General features: G+C 31.2%; 1 protein-coding gene across 2 annotated transcripts; it reads left to right on the top strand.

The window, feature by feature from the left end:
- Positions 1–3,074: 3,074 nt before the first annotated feature.
- On the top strand, positions 3,075–17,058 carry LOC111700682 (serpin B10). Of its 2 annotated transcripts, XM_023471679.1 has the most exons (16): positions 3,075–3,094; positions 5,067–5,127; positions 6,405–6,577; positions 7,373–7,444; positions 8,353–8,433; positions 8,742–8,795; positions 8,917–8,978; positions 9,635–9,668; positions 10,192–10,261; positions 11,576–11,599; positions 11,756–11,853; positions 12,085–12,169; positions 12,831–12,931; positions 13,259–13,292; positions 14,553–14,608; positions 16,945–17,058. In XM_023471679.1, the coding sequence occupies exons 1-16, from the start codon at positions 3,089–3,091 to the stop codon at positions 17,008–17,010; spliced, it is 1,077 nt and encodes a 358-aa protein (XP_023327447.1). In that variant the 5' UTR covers positions 3,075–3,088; the 3' UTR covers positions 17,011–17,058. The 2 variants fall into 2 exon arrangements, with proteins under 2 accessions (XP_023327447.1, XP_023327449.1); XM_023471681.1 differs by lacking the exon at positions 11,576–11,599.
- Positions 17,059–17,472: the final 414 nt, after the last annotated feature.

Here is a 17,472-nt window from a genome sequence, read left to right as displayed (position 1 = left end):
TTTTTTTCTTACAAAAGTGGAATCATTCAACTTAGAATGACAGAACAAAGCTATGAACATTTCCGGGGTTCATGAGTTATGATATGTTACACAAACAGACAAACAGAGATATATACATATATATATTACATTATATATCACGTTTAATTTTTGTAAGAGTAACCTAGCGTAAATTGAAAGTTAAAACTTAAGGAAAGTCGCAACTATTTCGGAACACATCTTTTCGTCATTTTTATTAACCGTAAAATTATTGTAATCGTTTGATTTCGAAATTAACGGTTTTTGCCGTTCGTTAATGGACTCTTTTTGGACGATCAGGGATGTTTTCCTAAAAATGTTTACTTTTACGGAAAGAAATAAAACCACATTCATGTTTTCTTTAAAATATGATGATAAGCTTTTGCATTTTTGCACCTTGTACTCTCTGTATTATCTACAGATAAACTCCACCCAATCCAAGGTTATAATGCTAGGAAAGTTATTTAAGAGGTGTACGCATCTTTTGTACTGCAGTGTACTGTCTCTGGGCGGTAATGTAAACACAAGACGGATGTCATGACATGGGATCCATCTTTCACATAAAAATCAATGAAATATTCTTTCTGGTAATAGGAAACTATTATGTGAATTTTAGAAATTTTAAAAATTATATGCTTTAACCTCCTCGGATACTAAACAAAAACTGATTGTTTCCATTCTTGTTTACAAATTCCGCCCAGAGAGAACTGGTTTCAATGTGTACGCAGAGTATATGCAACTGCAATTAACTTTCCTTGCATTATAACCTTGATGGTAACCATCCCAAGGGAAAAAATCATTAAGGAAACATAAGGACGTAGAAATTATTAGCCAAAGTTAGAAATAACAGGTTGCATATTAAAAAGTTAAAGGATGTAGCAGACTTTCATGAAACTAAACTTAGTAGATCAGACATTTCAAATATAGGATTTTTCAAAGATGGCATTTCATATACACGACAATTCAAAGCCTTTTCATAGACAGATAAGAAATTTCATATACAAGGTAAAATTTTGCATCTAATAACTCTAATCTTTATAAAGATAGATCAGGGTTTCCATATAATATGCATATGCCTTGTGTTTCATGATGAGAATGAACAAAATAAATGTACACTGAGAACCAGAAAACTGTGGAATAGGAAGACGACTTTACAGCGAAACATAAGTGCATTTCATGTAGTTACAAAGCAAATAGTTTATTAACTCACTTGTCTAGTGAATTGGATCTGTATTCATGTTCATTTGAGTATTTAAAGTTATAACTTGCGTTTAAAAGTCGTCTTCCTATTATATTCCTAATTGTATTAAGTATAGCTTGCATTGATTTAAAATGATTTCAATTTATAATTAACTTTCTTGTTTCTATAACTTTTCATGAAATGATTTAGTAAATCCACTAAATTGCGTAAATTTGTAGGAGTCATTGTGTACATAGGTTATACAGGAGACGTAAAAATTGCCAAAAAAACACGTTTACCTTATAGCTTATTTACAAGAAATTACAGTGGAATCAGGATAATCTAGATATATGAATAGATTTTACCGATCATAAATCAAAGATGCACGACGACCACAGAGTACTTGTTTCATCCATAGAGAATAGAATATATATTAGAGGGGAATTTACTAGAAAAAAGTGTAAAACGCCCATTTTGTTGTACTGTTTCCATACTGCAGGTGTACTACACAAATCTATGCTATATGACCTTTTGGGCCCTTGAATATCATTTTATAGAAAATCTAAAATTATTGTTAAAAGAAAACCAAATTATGAAATAGGCTGGTTTCATAATTGAACAATCATCATTTCACATAGACTCTATGCCTTTCACTTTACAAACGATGATTTTCCGTTATAACTATAAATCAAATGATGTTTTTTATTCACCTAATTTATTATAAAGTTTATTTAATTCGAAATTGAAATGAATAGTCCAGGGAACATATTGTATTAATGTACTCTACTGAATACAATTTGTGAACATTTACATGATTTGTACACTTTGAACTCCCTTTCAGACTGAAAGGGACTGAAAAAATTCATACCGAGAGATTCTCTGAATTCCCCTCTAATATATATTCTATTCTCTATGGTTTCATTCCAGGTTCGTAGATGAAATACAATTTAAGTTAATAAGTTTTTCAGCTTATTTCAGATATTCTTACATTAGGAATTTAATCTCATCTTTTTATTTATCTCAAAAATTTATTTTATTTTTCGTTTGTAGTCAAAATCGTGTATAAAATACTACCAATCAGAAGGCGTACAGGAAGTCTGGAAATTCAACATTTTGCGCGCCATTTAATAAGGGAACTCCCATTCACCCTGAACTAACGAGAGAGAGAAGCATTCGGTTTCTTTTATTTGAAATCAAACGTGTATTCGTCTATAACTCAACAGTCTTTAAACTTACAGATTTGTTTATTTAATACTTTTTCATTCTAAATATATATGCCAACAAAAAAGTATTTTAGATAAAAGGCTATACAATTATGTAAAAGGGGTCATATTGTGATCGAAAGTCACAGTTTTCTGAAATATTTACAGAACCGTTAGATCCAAGTGCATTGGCTGGAATCTGGAAGGGAATTAAGTAGAAATCAAATGTGTCCATAGTAGATATGTAGATCAAGCAATCAGTAATAATGGTATTCAATTATGAAGTTTTCAGCTCTGATGAATTAAAACTTTGTATTACTTTTGTTAATTGTTTTTGGGCGTGTCTTTTTATTCCTCAATGTTTTTACTCTCTTCATTCTATGAGACAGTATTAGATTCAAGTTACAAAGCCTCTATAAAGAAAACCTGCTAATAAAGTAACATTAATAAAAAGATTAATTGATGTGCTTTTGGTTGTAATTAGCTAATTCTTAGCGGCAAAATGTAAAATGTCGTCTAAAAAATATGAAATAATAGATAATAAATTTTGTATTTGCTTGTCCTTTTTAAACTTTTATTTTGTGAAAAAAAACTTAATGAATTTATCTATTTTTATCGGCCAATAAAGTGTTGAGGTAATTAACCCTGATCATTTACAATCAGTTGCAGTTCCATGTCTCACTGTGCAATGAGAGTAAGTTTATATGTTTTAAATAATAATACCAGTTTGAAAACTCAGCTTATCCTGTATACCAAACTTTCTCTATCAAATTAAGTTAACCCACTTGATTAAGAAATTTCTAAACCAAGCTACGAACATTCCCGTGTTCCTACCGAGTTACCTAATCTAAATTTGAGGTAAATCGGTCAAAGGGTTCCTGAGTTGAGTTAATATGATCGGGCATATTAAACAAACAGAGATTACTACTTTCTCTTGTATATATAAGCTTAATTAAGAAGTCACATAGATTCAGCCTATATATAAAAAGTCTTTTGAATACAAGGTCTTTTTTGAAGTGTCACAACGCCTTTGGCTTTGATTTTACCGATTTGATTATCTCACTTTTGCTTTTTTTATAGCCCTTCGCATGTAAATTTTATTATATAGCACCTGCTGTTAGCTTTGGTTTTTAATAAGTAATTGGCAAAATTCTCTTAGATTTTTACTTTACAGCGTGAGACCTTTAAATCTGTTAAAAGATTTCTCTAATTAATTCATACATCGCCGTCGTAACTTTTGCCATTCCATTAAGTTATGTGAGAAAAAATTATGTCTTTTTCTTAAATTCAAATTTTCTAATCCTGATATCTTTGCAACCTTTTGGTGTAAACACTTTAATATTTTAAACTTGGAATATCAGATCTAACATAATTCATAGTTTGAATTTAATGTTATTGTATCAGAGTTTGTGGCAAAGACTGAATTCTTTTCTGTAGGTAGACAGTACATTAATTGTTGTGGTACCAAAGTTACAAACCTAATACAGTATGAATTTTTGAATTCCTGTATTGCAGAAACCGGTTTTATGGCCTGGCACGGATTAGACGGAGTAATACTCTATCGTTTGACAAAACAAAACAAAAAATGTTTCATTAAATAATTTTTTGTTTTGTTATTTTTTATCATTTGCGTATTTGTGCGTATTTGATGTTAGTGATGGGCATTGATTTTATGGTTTTAGAGCCGTTTTCAGACATTTGGGTTTTTCACGTTAAAAGTGTTTGCCAAAAAAGTGAAAAAGTGAGTTGTTGATAAAGTTGCAAAACCGTTTTCATGATAAGTTTGGTTTAATTGCATTATGCGAATTTTTTATCAAGTCAAAGCTCGTTTTGGTTAAAATCTTGAGTCAGAATAAAAATTGTGTATGATGTAAATTTTTAAAAATGAGTGTTATCTAGTTAAGATACTTTTGTTTTCCCATTCCCCGGGGAGTAGATTTTACAGCTCCTACTCCCCTTATTCCCCGGGGAGTAGATTTTATATCTTCTACTCCCCTTATTCCCCGGGGAGTAAATTTTACATCTTCTACTCCCCTTATTCCCCGGAGAGTAGATTTTAAAGCTCCTACTCCCCTTATTCCCCGGGGAGTAGATTTTACATCTTCAACTCCCCTTATTCCCCGGGGAGTCGATTTTACAGCTTCTACTCCCCTTATTCCCCAGGGAGTAGATTTTACATCTTCTACTCCCCTCATTCCCCGGGGAGTAGATTTTACATCTTCTACTCCCCTCATTCCCTGGAGTAGATTTTACAGCTCCTACTCCCCTTATTCCCTGGGGAGTAGATTTTACATCTTCTACTCCCCTTATTCCCCGGGGAGTAGATTTTACATCTTCTACTCCCCTCATTTCCCGGGGAGTAGATTTTACAGCTTCTACTCCCCTTATTCCCCGGGGAGTATATTTTAAATCTTCTACTCCCATTATTCCCCAAGGAGTAGATTTTAAAGCTTCTACTCCCCTTATTCCCAGGGAAGTATATTTTACAGCTTCTACTCTCCTTTTCTCCACTTCTTTAAAATTAATTTTAATATTTAAAAACAGCCTCAAAACAATATCCCCATTAGTAGTTATAATATGCAAAAGATTAAGAGGCAAAATTTAGAAAATTTATATTTCGTTAAAAACTTAATAATTATTATTTTAATTATAATTAATATTTTTAGTCTGGAATTCTTGTGAAATGGATTATTGCTTTCTATCTTTGTTGGCTGGAACATGCAGCAGGTATACAGGGTGTCCCAATAAACATAGGAATTAAATGACGCGCAGAATTATTTTATGAATAAAATTTTATTAGTCTCCCAGTTAAAACAGTTATAAAATATAAATGATAGTATTGTGAATTCCAAATGGGGGCTAATCATTTTGGTTACTTTGATATTGACTGAGATATTATAAAGCTTTCAATTTATAGATAAAAACAAAATTGTTCAAATCTCCGTCAATTTTGAAGATACAAAGACGATAAAGATCAGCTATTTGAAGCCGAAGATGATTTTCAATTCTTCTCTTAATTCCCATGTTTATTGGGACACCCTGTACACAAATAAAGATTAAACACAAGACTTATTCATTAAATAATCAAGATTCTAGTTACAAAGACTCAAAAATGAAAACCTCCAAATAAAATGATAATAATAAATGAATATATGAATACACAGCCACTTCTTAGCTGAAGAACAAAAAAATTAATATCTAGAAAAATCATGAAGTCATAAATATTGTTTGAAATTTAAACTTTTCTCTTTTAAGAAAACATTAAAAAAAGTTATTTCTCGTCGGTACCAGAATTGACAAACAGGATTTTTTTTAAGCTTTTTAATAACGAAAAAAAAGTAGATTTGTTTTTTTTTGTTTCCCGCATTTTTACTCTCCACTTCGGGATCTCTTAGAGAAAAGGTTTTCTTATTAGTCGAAAGTCATCTTTATTGTTTTGGAAAGTTAATTGCAGTTGCGTATACTCTGCGTACATATTGAAACCAGTTCTCTCTGGGCGGAATTTGTAAACAAGAATAGATGCATCAGTGTTCGTTTAGTATCCTAGGAGGTTAAAAGCATTGAATTTTGATAATTTTGATAATTCACATAATAGTTTCCTATGACCAGAATATTTCATTGATTATTTATGTGAAAGATGTCAGGCTTCGACATCCGTATTGTGTTTACATTACCGCCCAGAGACAGTACACTGCAGTACAAAAGATGCGTAAACCTCTGAAATAACTTTCCTTGCATTAAATCCTTGACTGTATCCAACCACATTACTACTTTTAATTTCAATTTTTGATTTCTACCAAGCTTGGATACACATAAATATGAAAACAATGAGAAGCTACCATTTCCAGCTTCTCTTTGTTTACTTGTAAACTTGTCATTTTTAAAAAGTTTGTTAAAAATTAAAACTTTAATAGAAAATTCGTCTTCATTGTATTGATATAAACGCCGACCATAAATATTACGTAATATCACCACATTTAATTAGATTTAAGTGTCATCCCTAGGTGAATGTGGAGCAAAGGATGAAGGTGAATGTGAGCCAAAAGATTGCATGAAATTAAACGATACTGTGGATGCAGTGGGGATACTTGGAATGAAAATATTGGCTGAAATGAGCAAAAGATCTGATAATAATATAGCTTTTTCTCCATTAATTATTGCCTCCGCAATGGCAATGGTAAGAAACTCGCATTTAAAATATTTAAAAAATAAGATATTAAAATGTTTGTTTAGTTTTAAGCTTGGAAAAAAAATTTCCCGTTTTTTAGCATTCAATGTTTTTTTGGCTTTCAGAGAGCTCCAAAGAAAGTTGCAAAGTCTATTAAAATTTCTAAAATGTTCTGTAAAAGTTTGCTTATATGACATGTTGGTCAAATAAGACCCAATTATTAGTTATAAAACGTTCAAATATGTTAAACATCTATGATATTGTCTGGAGCCTTCTGAAATCCAGAAACCCTAGAAAGTTCATAACACCCAAACATTTTATTGTTTACAAGTTTTCACTTTAAACTAAATACAAATATTTTAGATTTAAATCTTACAAGGTTTCACTTTAGACTAAATATAATTGTATTTTAGATTTAAATCTTACAAGTTTTCAATCATAACTTTACTCTAACCAAAGAACTATTGAGAAGAAAAAATGTTTGAATTTCTATTATTTAACCCGCATCGGACCGAATTTAAGAATTTGAGCTACGTCGTTAAACCACCTACTGCCGCCTCTTATTTCTATTACTGATTCAGTTAAAGATTCAGGAAGGATTTGAATCGGGAATTCAAATAAGAGCCGGCGGTAGGCAGCTCCAATTCATTAAATTTGGTCTCACATAAGTTTATCTCATGCTTGTGCCTAAAGTAAAAACTAGAGATGCAATAAGGTCACAAAGCCCAATCAGGAATTTTGCTTAAATTTGACCGTCTTCTTCTGTATAATTCAGTGTACTGTTCCAATTTACCTTCTTATTAGATGTATGCAGGGGCAGCGGGAGAAACTGAAAAACAAATGAAAAAAGTTTTAAAAATATCAAAAGATTATAAGGTTTGTGCATAATAATAATAATAGAATTGGCTCCTTGCCTTTTAAAAAAAAAGATAACATGCAGTCTAGATTTGAATATAAAGGAAATGAACACTTGCGTCAACCTAAGAAAACCGAGGGTCTAATTTTTATTTTTTTAATATACACTTTTCTTGTCTGGGTGGGTGTTTGTGTGTTAGGGTGTTCGTATCGAAATTTCAAAAATGTGTGCTTAAAGTTTTTTATTTATGTAAAAATTTTTTTTAAAATGCGCGAAAAAAAATATTATGAAATCCGCAAACTTTTTTGTTTTGTTTTTTATTATATACTGTACAAAGAGAAGATGCTCACAGATAAAGCCACAATTAAAAGTTAAACCTTCGCATTTTTTTGAGAATGTTTTTGATCGCTGGAAACCCTATAGTCGCAAGTGTTCACTGCTCAGTTCTGTTAAGGAGGCTTAAAGGCCGGATTGCAATGATGTTTTGAAAATTTAAATTACTAGGCTTTTAGGGTGCTTCGCGCCCATCTTCTATCTAAATTGTGAACATGGTCTTTTTGTTTACATTTTAAAACAAAGAAGAAAAAAATTTTGCGGATTTTAAAAAAAAATCGCGGATTTCCAAGAATTTAAATTTTTTTACAAAATTAAAAACCTTTGAAACACATTTTTTAAAATTTTTATCATTCATAAACCTTACCTGTGGTCCCTAGATGTCCCACAAAAAAATTTGGGCCCGATCGGTTCAGCCGTTTTGACGTTTATTGGATACAAACAGACAAACAAATAGACAGACAAGCCAAATTTATATATAGATTAGTTGAAAAAAATGCTAATAGTTTGATTTAGGTTTATAACTTTCAATCCCAGAAGTAACTAATTTTTAAAACTTTAGCAATAAAAATAATTGTTCAACATATATGTTTAGAACGAGTATAACGCCCTATTAGGATCTTCTAGTTCTAGGCAGGGTGTAACTTTAAATGTTGCAAATTCTGTCTTTACTGAGGTAATTTTTTGTCAAAGGAAGTTTTCAACTCAATTTCTTGGCACTGAAAAATTGTGTGAATTCTTACGTTTTTATATCTTTTTTTCTACAGTTTAAACCAGAAGTCCGGAGACATCGAAATAATTTATAAAATTTTGTATTCTCATAATACTCAGACTGCAGATATTTATTTTTTAATTGAATATTTTATAAATTCTTTCGATGTTTTCGAAGTTCTGGTTTAAACTGTATTTCAAATGAATTCTCTTTATTCTTACCTTTTCATATTCATAAAGATATTAATAACCTTCACGAAGCTATTTTTCTAGAAATGTATTAAAATTGAGGATGATTTTGAATCGGATGTAGAATGTTATTTTAAGGTAATAGAAAGACCGAGAGTATACAAACATTCAATTATTTGTTTAAAAAACAAGAATTATAAAATTGTTGGTCCAAAAATAAATTGATTAATATTTTTAATTATTGAGAAATTACGAATAGGGAAAAGTTATAGACGCAGATTTCAAAGAGAATCCGAAAAATGAAACTAAAATAATAAACAGGTAAAAAAAATCAGCATCATTTGCTAATATCAAAGAGAATAGAATATATATTAGAGGGGAATTAAAAGAATTTCTCGGTATGAATTTTTTCAGTCCCTTTCAGTCTGAAAGGGAGTTCAAAGTGTACAAATCATGTAAATGTTCACAAATTATATGCAGTAGAGTACATTAATACAGTATGTTCCCTTCCATATAAGACCATATTGACCTCTATTAATGACCCTAATATACAATTTTTGCAAAGCTTTCTAGTTTCTAAGAAATAAACTGCTTAATGTTAACTTTTTCATTTCTGAAAATCTATTGAGGAGCGCGCATGCCGCAAAACACGTTTGGGTGGCGTTTGTTTACTTATGCACTCCCCCCTCCCCTCATGCAGCTCATCTAATGGCCGCTTCTATATGTTCCGTATAGAAAAGACGCACTTCCGTCTAGTGTTCTCAACTGCCTGGCTAGAAACAGCTGATACTTTTCAGTTTTTTTCAATTTGCCATTTCTTTTTGAAACATTTTTTAAATCTTCCAAAATCCAAAATGAAACAGCCATAATATTTTAGCTCGCGTTGTTATTGTAGAGCTTGTAGATTGGTAGAATTATTATTTACTGCGCAATGTCCTTAAATCTCAAAAATTGGAGCAAAAAATCTCAATTTTCAGTTGGATAAAGGAGAAAACTAATGGAACAATAAAGGTAGAAATTAAATTGGCAGAACAAACTCAGCAAGGACCAACTTCAGAAATCAAAACTTTTTTGAACTTTTTTCCACCTCCTAATGTTTTTAGCCCCCAAGCCTGATCTAAATTCAAAATGTAGCTCCTTGCAGCTTGCAGCACCTCAGAAGGCCTTAAGCTTGAAAGACTTTATTTTGGAAATTTTGGAAATTTGATCATTTATTTTATTTTTTTGCAAGAATTGATAACTCTACTGAAACAAAGACTAAAGGAACCATTATCAGGCGCGCATATTCAGGGGGGGCAGCGGGGGCTAATGGGGCTCAATCCCCGCCCCCACCACCCACCCCACTGGACCAGCAAAATCTATAGTTCTCAGGAATTTGTCAGATCTCAATGGGTGCTACTGCTAAGTCCCCCCCCCCTACTGAAAAGGAAAAAAATAAGCCCCCCGGACAAATTCCTGAATATGCCCTTGGCAGTTATTGAATTATTTTGAACCATTATGTAATTTATTTTAGATGAGATGATGTTTACTTTAGGATCTTCTGTCACGAAATAAGATTACTACAAATAGTAGTATGGCGCTTATTAATGCGATCTACTTCCAAGGTTGGTTAGCCAAGAATCGTTAGCTTGATTCTTACATAATATTTCATTCCTGTTTTGAGGATTTTTTTGATAATGAAGACGACATGTTCCATATTTTCCGGTGGATCCGCATTTGAACTACTGCCGTTTGAACTATGGTACGTTTGAACTATTGTTCGTTTGAACTATTGTTCATTTGAACTACTGACATGACGTCATATTCTGTAGTTTAAATCAACGCATTTCTTGCTCATTTGAACTATTTTTCTACCCTAATTCAGTTTTAAAATTTTTTTTATAATCTCCATAAAGTTATATTCATGACAATTAATTAGATAAACATTACACAGAATGAACATAAAAACAGTTCAAATGAACATAAAAATAGTTCAAATGAACATAAAAATAGTTCAAATGAACATAAAAATAGTTCAAATGAACATAAAAATAGTTCAAATGAACATGAAAATAGTTCAAATTAAATAGTTCAAATGAACAAAAAAAAATAGTTAAAATGAACAAAAAGTAGTTCAAAAGGACAAAAAAATAGTTTAAATGAACAAAAATATTAGTTCAAATGAAAAAAAATAGTACAAATGAAATAGTTTAAATGAGAAAAAAATAGTTAAATTTCAAATAAAATATTAGTTAAAAAACACTTAAATAGTTCAAATGCGATTTACTCTTACTCTCAACGTGATATTGCCCGGCCCATATGACTGTCTCCTCCCACGGGCCTTCAGCTTCTTCGGCTGATCCACAGCTGATTACAATACAATCCACCTCCACCAACATGTGCCATTGGCAACCATGTGGATAGAGTGGAGATAGTTTTATGTGATATTTGTGTCCGAAATTACAGTTTCAGTAACCAATACAAGATATAAGATTTAGCGAGGGGGGGGCAAGATTTCTGGCCCCCACTGGCTGTTTCTTGTTTCCCCTGGAATATTCTTGGGGTCTGTTCTTTCATTTGAACTATTTTTTTGTCCATTTGAACTATTTTTTGGTTCATTTGAACTATTTTTTTGCTCATTTGAACTATTTTTTTGTCCATTTGAACTATTTTAATAAGAGATAATAAAAATCAGAATAATAAAAACAATCAAAGTAGTACTAATAACAATAAGAATACATTTAATAATAAAAAAAAGAAAATTATAATGATGATAATAATAATATAAAGAAGAAATTGAAAATAATAATGATATCACTAGCTTTAATAATGCATGATTTTGATAATAATGATGTTGATCATAATAATCGTAATACTCTTATAATAACAGTGATTTTTAAGACAATAAACTATAGATAATCATTGTTTTTTTTCTTTAGGAGACGAAGTCTCAATGTACATAGGGACTTGTTAGAAAACAAAAATCAAATGACATTTTATCGTTGAATTCATAAGAACAACTTTAAACCTCTGTTGTGCATTCTAACTTTGGCTGGAAAACTTTAAACTAAAGTAAACAAAAGTACAAATATAAACCTTAAAAATTCTAATGTGTCAAGTATTTCCGAAGCTGAAGGGAGACACTCCACTAAAAACCTACATGGAATCAGTGATGGAGAATAAAAAGGAATTCCTGGATCAACTAGACTATACCAAGGAAAGGTGTCCACCCTGCTCAAAAAATCTAAATCTATTTATTTCAAAAAGTTTTAAACCTAGATTTATGGCTTATGTGTACAAAGAAAACAAAAAAATACTAATAACAAAATCTTTTAATTAAAGATATGAAAAATACTATTTTTAAAGCTGCCATGTTTTGTTCAAATATCTAATTGAATAATACTAAAAATGAAGATATCTTAAAAATCAATGCTGGATACCTAATTAGATGACAATTCAAATGATAAGGCTTCTTTTGCCAAAATTTAAAATCGAGGCTTCTGTTCCACTTAGAGCTGTTTTCAAAAAGATAGGTATGTGTAAAAATAATCATTTATGATTTTTAATTAATTTTACCCTTTTTCATTTTAAAGCAGAGCTAAAGTACAAACTTTTTAAATCTTCCAACTATTAAAAGACCAAATTTTTTTCTGACGAATTCTAAAGCATTTTTATTTGTCTTTATTTTTACCTTTACAGACCTAGGTTATTTAAAGTTTTCAGATTAAAAGCAAGATTATTCACAATTTTCTATAGGATGTCTGTGATATGTGATTAATACAGTGGTAGGCGATTACATCAATACAATAAAGACGACTCTCGATTAAAATTTTGATTCATATCAAGCTGTTAAATATCATGAATAGACATAAACATAAAAGTCAATTAAAAAAAGATTCTCTTTAATCACTTTTAAACTTGTAATTTGAAAAAAAAACTTGCTAACAACCAAAACTTACAGAAAAGTTGTCGTCATTGTATTGATATAATCGCCTACCACTGTAGAGCAGAGAAATTGTCTCTAACTCAATGAGACAAATGTCTTTCTTATGATTTCCCAATAATAGAATAGATGTTATTATTGCTCAAAGTAAATCAGCAACTATGGGATAAAAGTAAAGCCTAGTTAGTAGATCTGCTGACAGAAAATAATAAAATCAACCCTAAGGTTTTTGATAATATTTTTCTTTAAAGGAATGAACCTGGCCTTTAAAGAAAAGAAAGCAGAGTTTACTAATCTTGCCAAAACTGATGATGTTTTCATTTCGAATGCAGTGCATAAAGCTTATATCGAGGTACCTTTAATTCTTTACTTTTAATACGAGATATTGATAAGAAATCCAATGCTATGAGAAACCTGGACAATGCTGGGGAAGTCCGATAGTGACCACTCCTGTATGCCAAGTCCATTAGCGCCTGATCGATCATGGTTCAGTCATGTGTTTGTTGTCTATTCTGAACCAATGAAATAGTATGGCGGTAACATCTATCTTTCTATCTATCTCATTATCCAGAGATATGAATCCTTCAATCGGCGCTATCAGTAAATGATATATTTACTTCTACTGAAACTATGGTGTGACTTACAAGACAAAAATTCAACTGCCGTTTTTTGCTCTTAGGTAAATGAAACTAGAACCGATAAAGCACCTAAAAGTAAGTAAAAAAAATGTATGTAAATTAAAAAATTTCGCTTTTGGTAAATTATCATGAAAAGGAATTGAGTCTTTGCCGCAAACTCTAATATTATAATCCTTATGTCTGAGCAATCCAATGTTGGTTATTTAAAACCGTGAGCTCTGTTAGATAAAATAATCTATGTTTGAAATGGTATAGGGTTACACCATCAGGTTGCAAAGATATATGCATTAAAAAGTTTGGTTTTGTGGCAAAGAATTTACTTTGCAAATATCTTAAAATATAAAACGCCGATGCCAATCTTGTAAAAGTATAAGTAAAAAAGGCATTTTCCCAAAGGCAACTTCCCAAGTTACAATTTTCCAAGTTTCAACTTCCCAAAATTTGCAATTTCCCGAGCAGCAACTTAAGCGGCGATGTAAGGCCATCTGAGGCGCTGCAGGCTGCAACGAGGGGCAAGCGCTGGGGCCTGGATGGGCTAGGGGTGCGAGCGCTGCGGCTAGAATATGCTAGGGTCCAAGCGCTGCGGCTAGGACAGAATTAGGAAGCTGCCGCTTGGGAAATTTCACATTTGGGTCGTTGTCACTTGGGAAAATACCCTTGGAAAGTTGCCACTTGAGAAAATGCCTTTGGGAAAGTACCAAACATCAAAAGAACAGGAACCCTTCCTAGGATTATATAACCAGATCTTAATATCCTTATAGAGCGGACTTGGGCCTGGGTGGCCGAGCCCAGATTTTGAAAAAATCCGTTTTTCTTAAAGGAAAACTCTGATTTACTAATCCTATTATCTTTACAATCCAATCTCGTAAACCTTAGATATTTCAAACTATGAATTCTGTTAGATGAAGTATTCTAAGTTTGAAATATCAAAGGTTCCATTCGGTTGCACAGATATAGGGATTCGAAAATTTGAGTTTGCGGCAAAAACTCAATTCCTTTGTCTCAGCAAAGTTTGTCTTCCTTAAGTTTGTTCTGTTAGTGTGTTTGTTACCGAAATGTATAATTCTAAATTATAAATTGTGTTTAGATTCTAATAATAGTTTTGATATAAAAGTAAATGTATAATTCTAAATTATAAATTATGTTTAGATTTTAATAATAGTTTTGATATAAAAGTTAATGTATAATTCTAAATTATAAATTATGTTTAGATTCTAATAATAATTTTGATATAAAAGTTAATGTATAATTCTAAATTATAAATTGTGTTTAGATTCTAGTGTTATTTTTGGTATAAAAGTAAATGTATAATTCTAAATTCTAAATTGTGTTTAGATTCTAGTGATATTTTTGCTATAAAAGTGAACAGACCATTTATGTTCTTCATCAAGGTAATGATATTTTTTCAAAAAAAAAGACAAATCCTGAACAAAAATTTAAATTTTCAAAAATTTATTTTTATTTTATCATTCTAAATTTCAAAGTATTAGTTCTTAAGAAATGTTATTTGCTCGTTGGAACTGAGCTGGGAACTATAGAATGGATAACCTTTAATCCCAACTACTTAATCCGAATATACACTGTGGAAACTTTTAATCTTAGTCAGTGGCGTAAATAAGGGGGGTTATTGGGGTTATTTACCCCTTCTAGTATCCTGGGGGTAATTACCCCCCCCCCCCTCCCTAGCATCTTGGAGGTAACTATTCACATTCAGACCCTGAATAGCAAGTTGTTGCTTTGTTTTTGTTTTTGAAAAAAGGTTGATTTTAAAATTGAATATCATTTAAAGGAATTGAGTCTTTGGAACAAAATCAAATATTTAAACCACAATATCTTTAGAAATCGATCTTGTAAACCTTTGATATTTCAAACTCAGATTATTTGATCTAACAGAATTCATAGTTTGAAATATTTAAGGTATGAAACATATGGTTCCAAAGATATAGTGAAGATATTTCAGATTTTCAGTCAACATATTCTAAATGATTCTAAATTCTAATGTCATTACAATTAGATGTTTTTAATAAAAAAGGGTATAGGCAATGAAAAGTACATTTTTACTTCTAAATAATGTCATTTCCATTCATTTCCATATTAGATTTATTTAAGATCTTAACAAACTACATTGACGAAAGGAAAATTTTAGAAATAAGAAAAAAGACGATATTTTTTCAAAGTTTTGCAGATCTTTGTAGTTAATGTAAAATGAATGACTATAATGAAGGATATAAAAACAAGGTGAAAGCCATGAAAGGTATGAAATGGAGCCTTTATTTGATGGAGTTTGTGAATGCCAGAAATGAGTGGAAAATGCAAATCAAACCCAACTAAAACCAATATTTTGATATACATCATGATATTTTTATAGGGGGGATGGGTAAAAAAAATTCTAGGGGGGGTAAAAAAAATTTCAAAATTTCCCCCCCCCCCTACAGAATCCTTATTTACGCCCCTGATCTTAGTCTTTAATCGACTCTTTTCTCCCTCTTTGAATATCCGCACATGGTTTACTCCAATGAGAGTGCAAGAAATAGATTATAAATTGTATTGACCAATGACAGCCTTGAAAATAAATTCTATTCCATGAGAGAAATTCGCAATTTCTAACAAATAAAGAATTTGTTAGAAATTGTTGTTGTTAAGTGACGGCCCTTCCAGTCAAGAAAACCAACAAATCTGGCGTTCTTTGAATCAAATTTGTTGATCTAAATATTTAATCTCGAGACTAACATAATCTCGAGATTATGTTAGTCTCGAGATTAGCAAAAAGAGAGGATTAAGCATTAATCCTGATTTACATCATTCTATAAAAGTTCCGAGCTCTGAGCTGAAAACTTTAGAATGGTGGATATAGAGATTAATGCTTGATCTTCTCTTTTTCTTAATATCGAGACTAATCTAATCTTGGCCTTGTATCCTGAAAAGTGTGAAAAATTCAACCAATCAGTGTCGCTTAAATGAAGCCGATAAATTTGAAATTTTGCAGGCCATTTAAGATTAATCCACAGAAACAGGAGAAACTCTCTAATTTTAAAAACAGGTTTTTGATTTTTCTCCACTATATCCAAGAAAGAACGGTTTAAGAAGAAATTCAAAAGTGTGTTCATTGGAAACTCAGATTAAGTAATCGAGATTAGGGATATCTTATTCTAAAGTTTTCAGCTCTGGTTACATAAATTACTTTTAAGTTAAAGGGTGTCATATATGATTCACAACAGTACCTTTTTTTCTTGATCAAGGTTAATCTCCACCTACATGGATTTTATACATATTCTACATGTAACGATCTAGCCCGATCCATTAATCAAATAATTGCCTCAAACTCTAATACTTCAGTCAATCCTGTCTATACTATCAGCTAAACAGTCAAACTCTAAATACTAGCCGTCTACACAGGCTTTAACACGTCCGTATATATACAATATATACAAAGATTGATATTGAACTAATTTATTGATAACAGGTAAATAGGTTGACCGGTCGGGCCGGTCAGAGTACAAACTAACATCATAGATAAAATAGATGGAAGAACTATACAACTGATCCTAAATTTGCTACATACAGAAGTGCAAACAAACTGCTAAAATTTCATTCCTGATACAAAAACTAAGAAATGTACTCTTCAAGTTTATTATAGTGGTATGTGGGTGACATTGTTCTAAAATATTCCCTTGAAATTGATTTGTAAAACGTCTAAAAACAAGTTATTGAATATTTGCATTATTAGGATGAGATGACAGGAGTAATTCTATTGCAAGGAGCTGTACGAGATCCAAAAATAAAAATTGTTTAATGATGTAAAAATGGCTTTCTATTTAAAAATATATATTAAAAATGTGAATTTTATTTCTTATTTCATGGTTTCAGTAATTTATTGAGAGAGAAAGAACTGGCTAAATATCGGTTTGCATTTGAAAGAGACCGGCGATACTTCTGTCCTACTATACTTCGAACCTACTCGTACCTACAAAATGTGAAAAAATTTACATTCTACCTGTGAAAAGCTTCCATTCGACCTACAAAAACTGTGCATCTGACATACAACAGTTTTTCATCATACCTACAAAATTGGTGTATCGAGGAACAGCTCCTTAGGGTAGTAATGCCAACTTAATGTACTGGCAGGATCTGCAGTTGATCCAAAGTATCGTCGGGCGGAAGTATCGAAGGATGACAATTGCGTAGGGCCGATGAAATATTACCTGAATTCTTAGATTTTATAACTGACTGAATATAATCACGAAACCTTGATACT

This window comes from Eurytemora carolleeae, unplaced genomic scaffold (genome assembly GCF_000591075.1).
Source record: "Eurytemora carolleeae unplaced genomic scaffold, Eaff_2.0 scaffold333, whole genome shotgun sequence".
NCBI lineage: Eukaryota > Metazoa > Arthropoda > Copepoda > Calanoida > Temoridae > Eurytemora > Eurytemora carolleeae.
The sequence above is the reverse complement of the archived record's forward strand: the minus strand, read 5'-3'. Positions and strand labels throughout refer to the sequence as shown.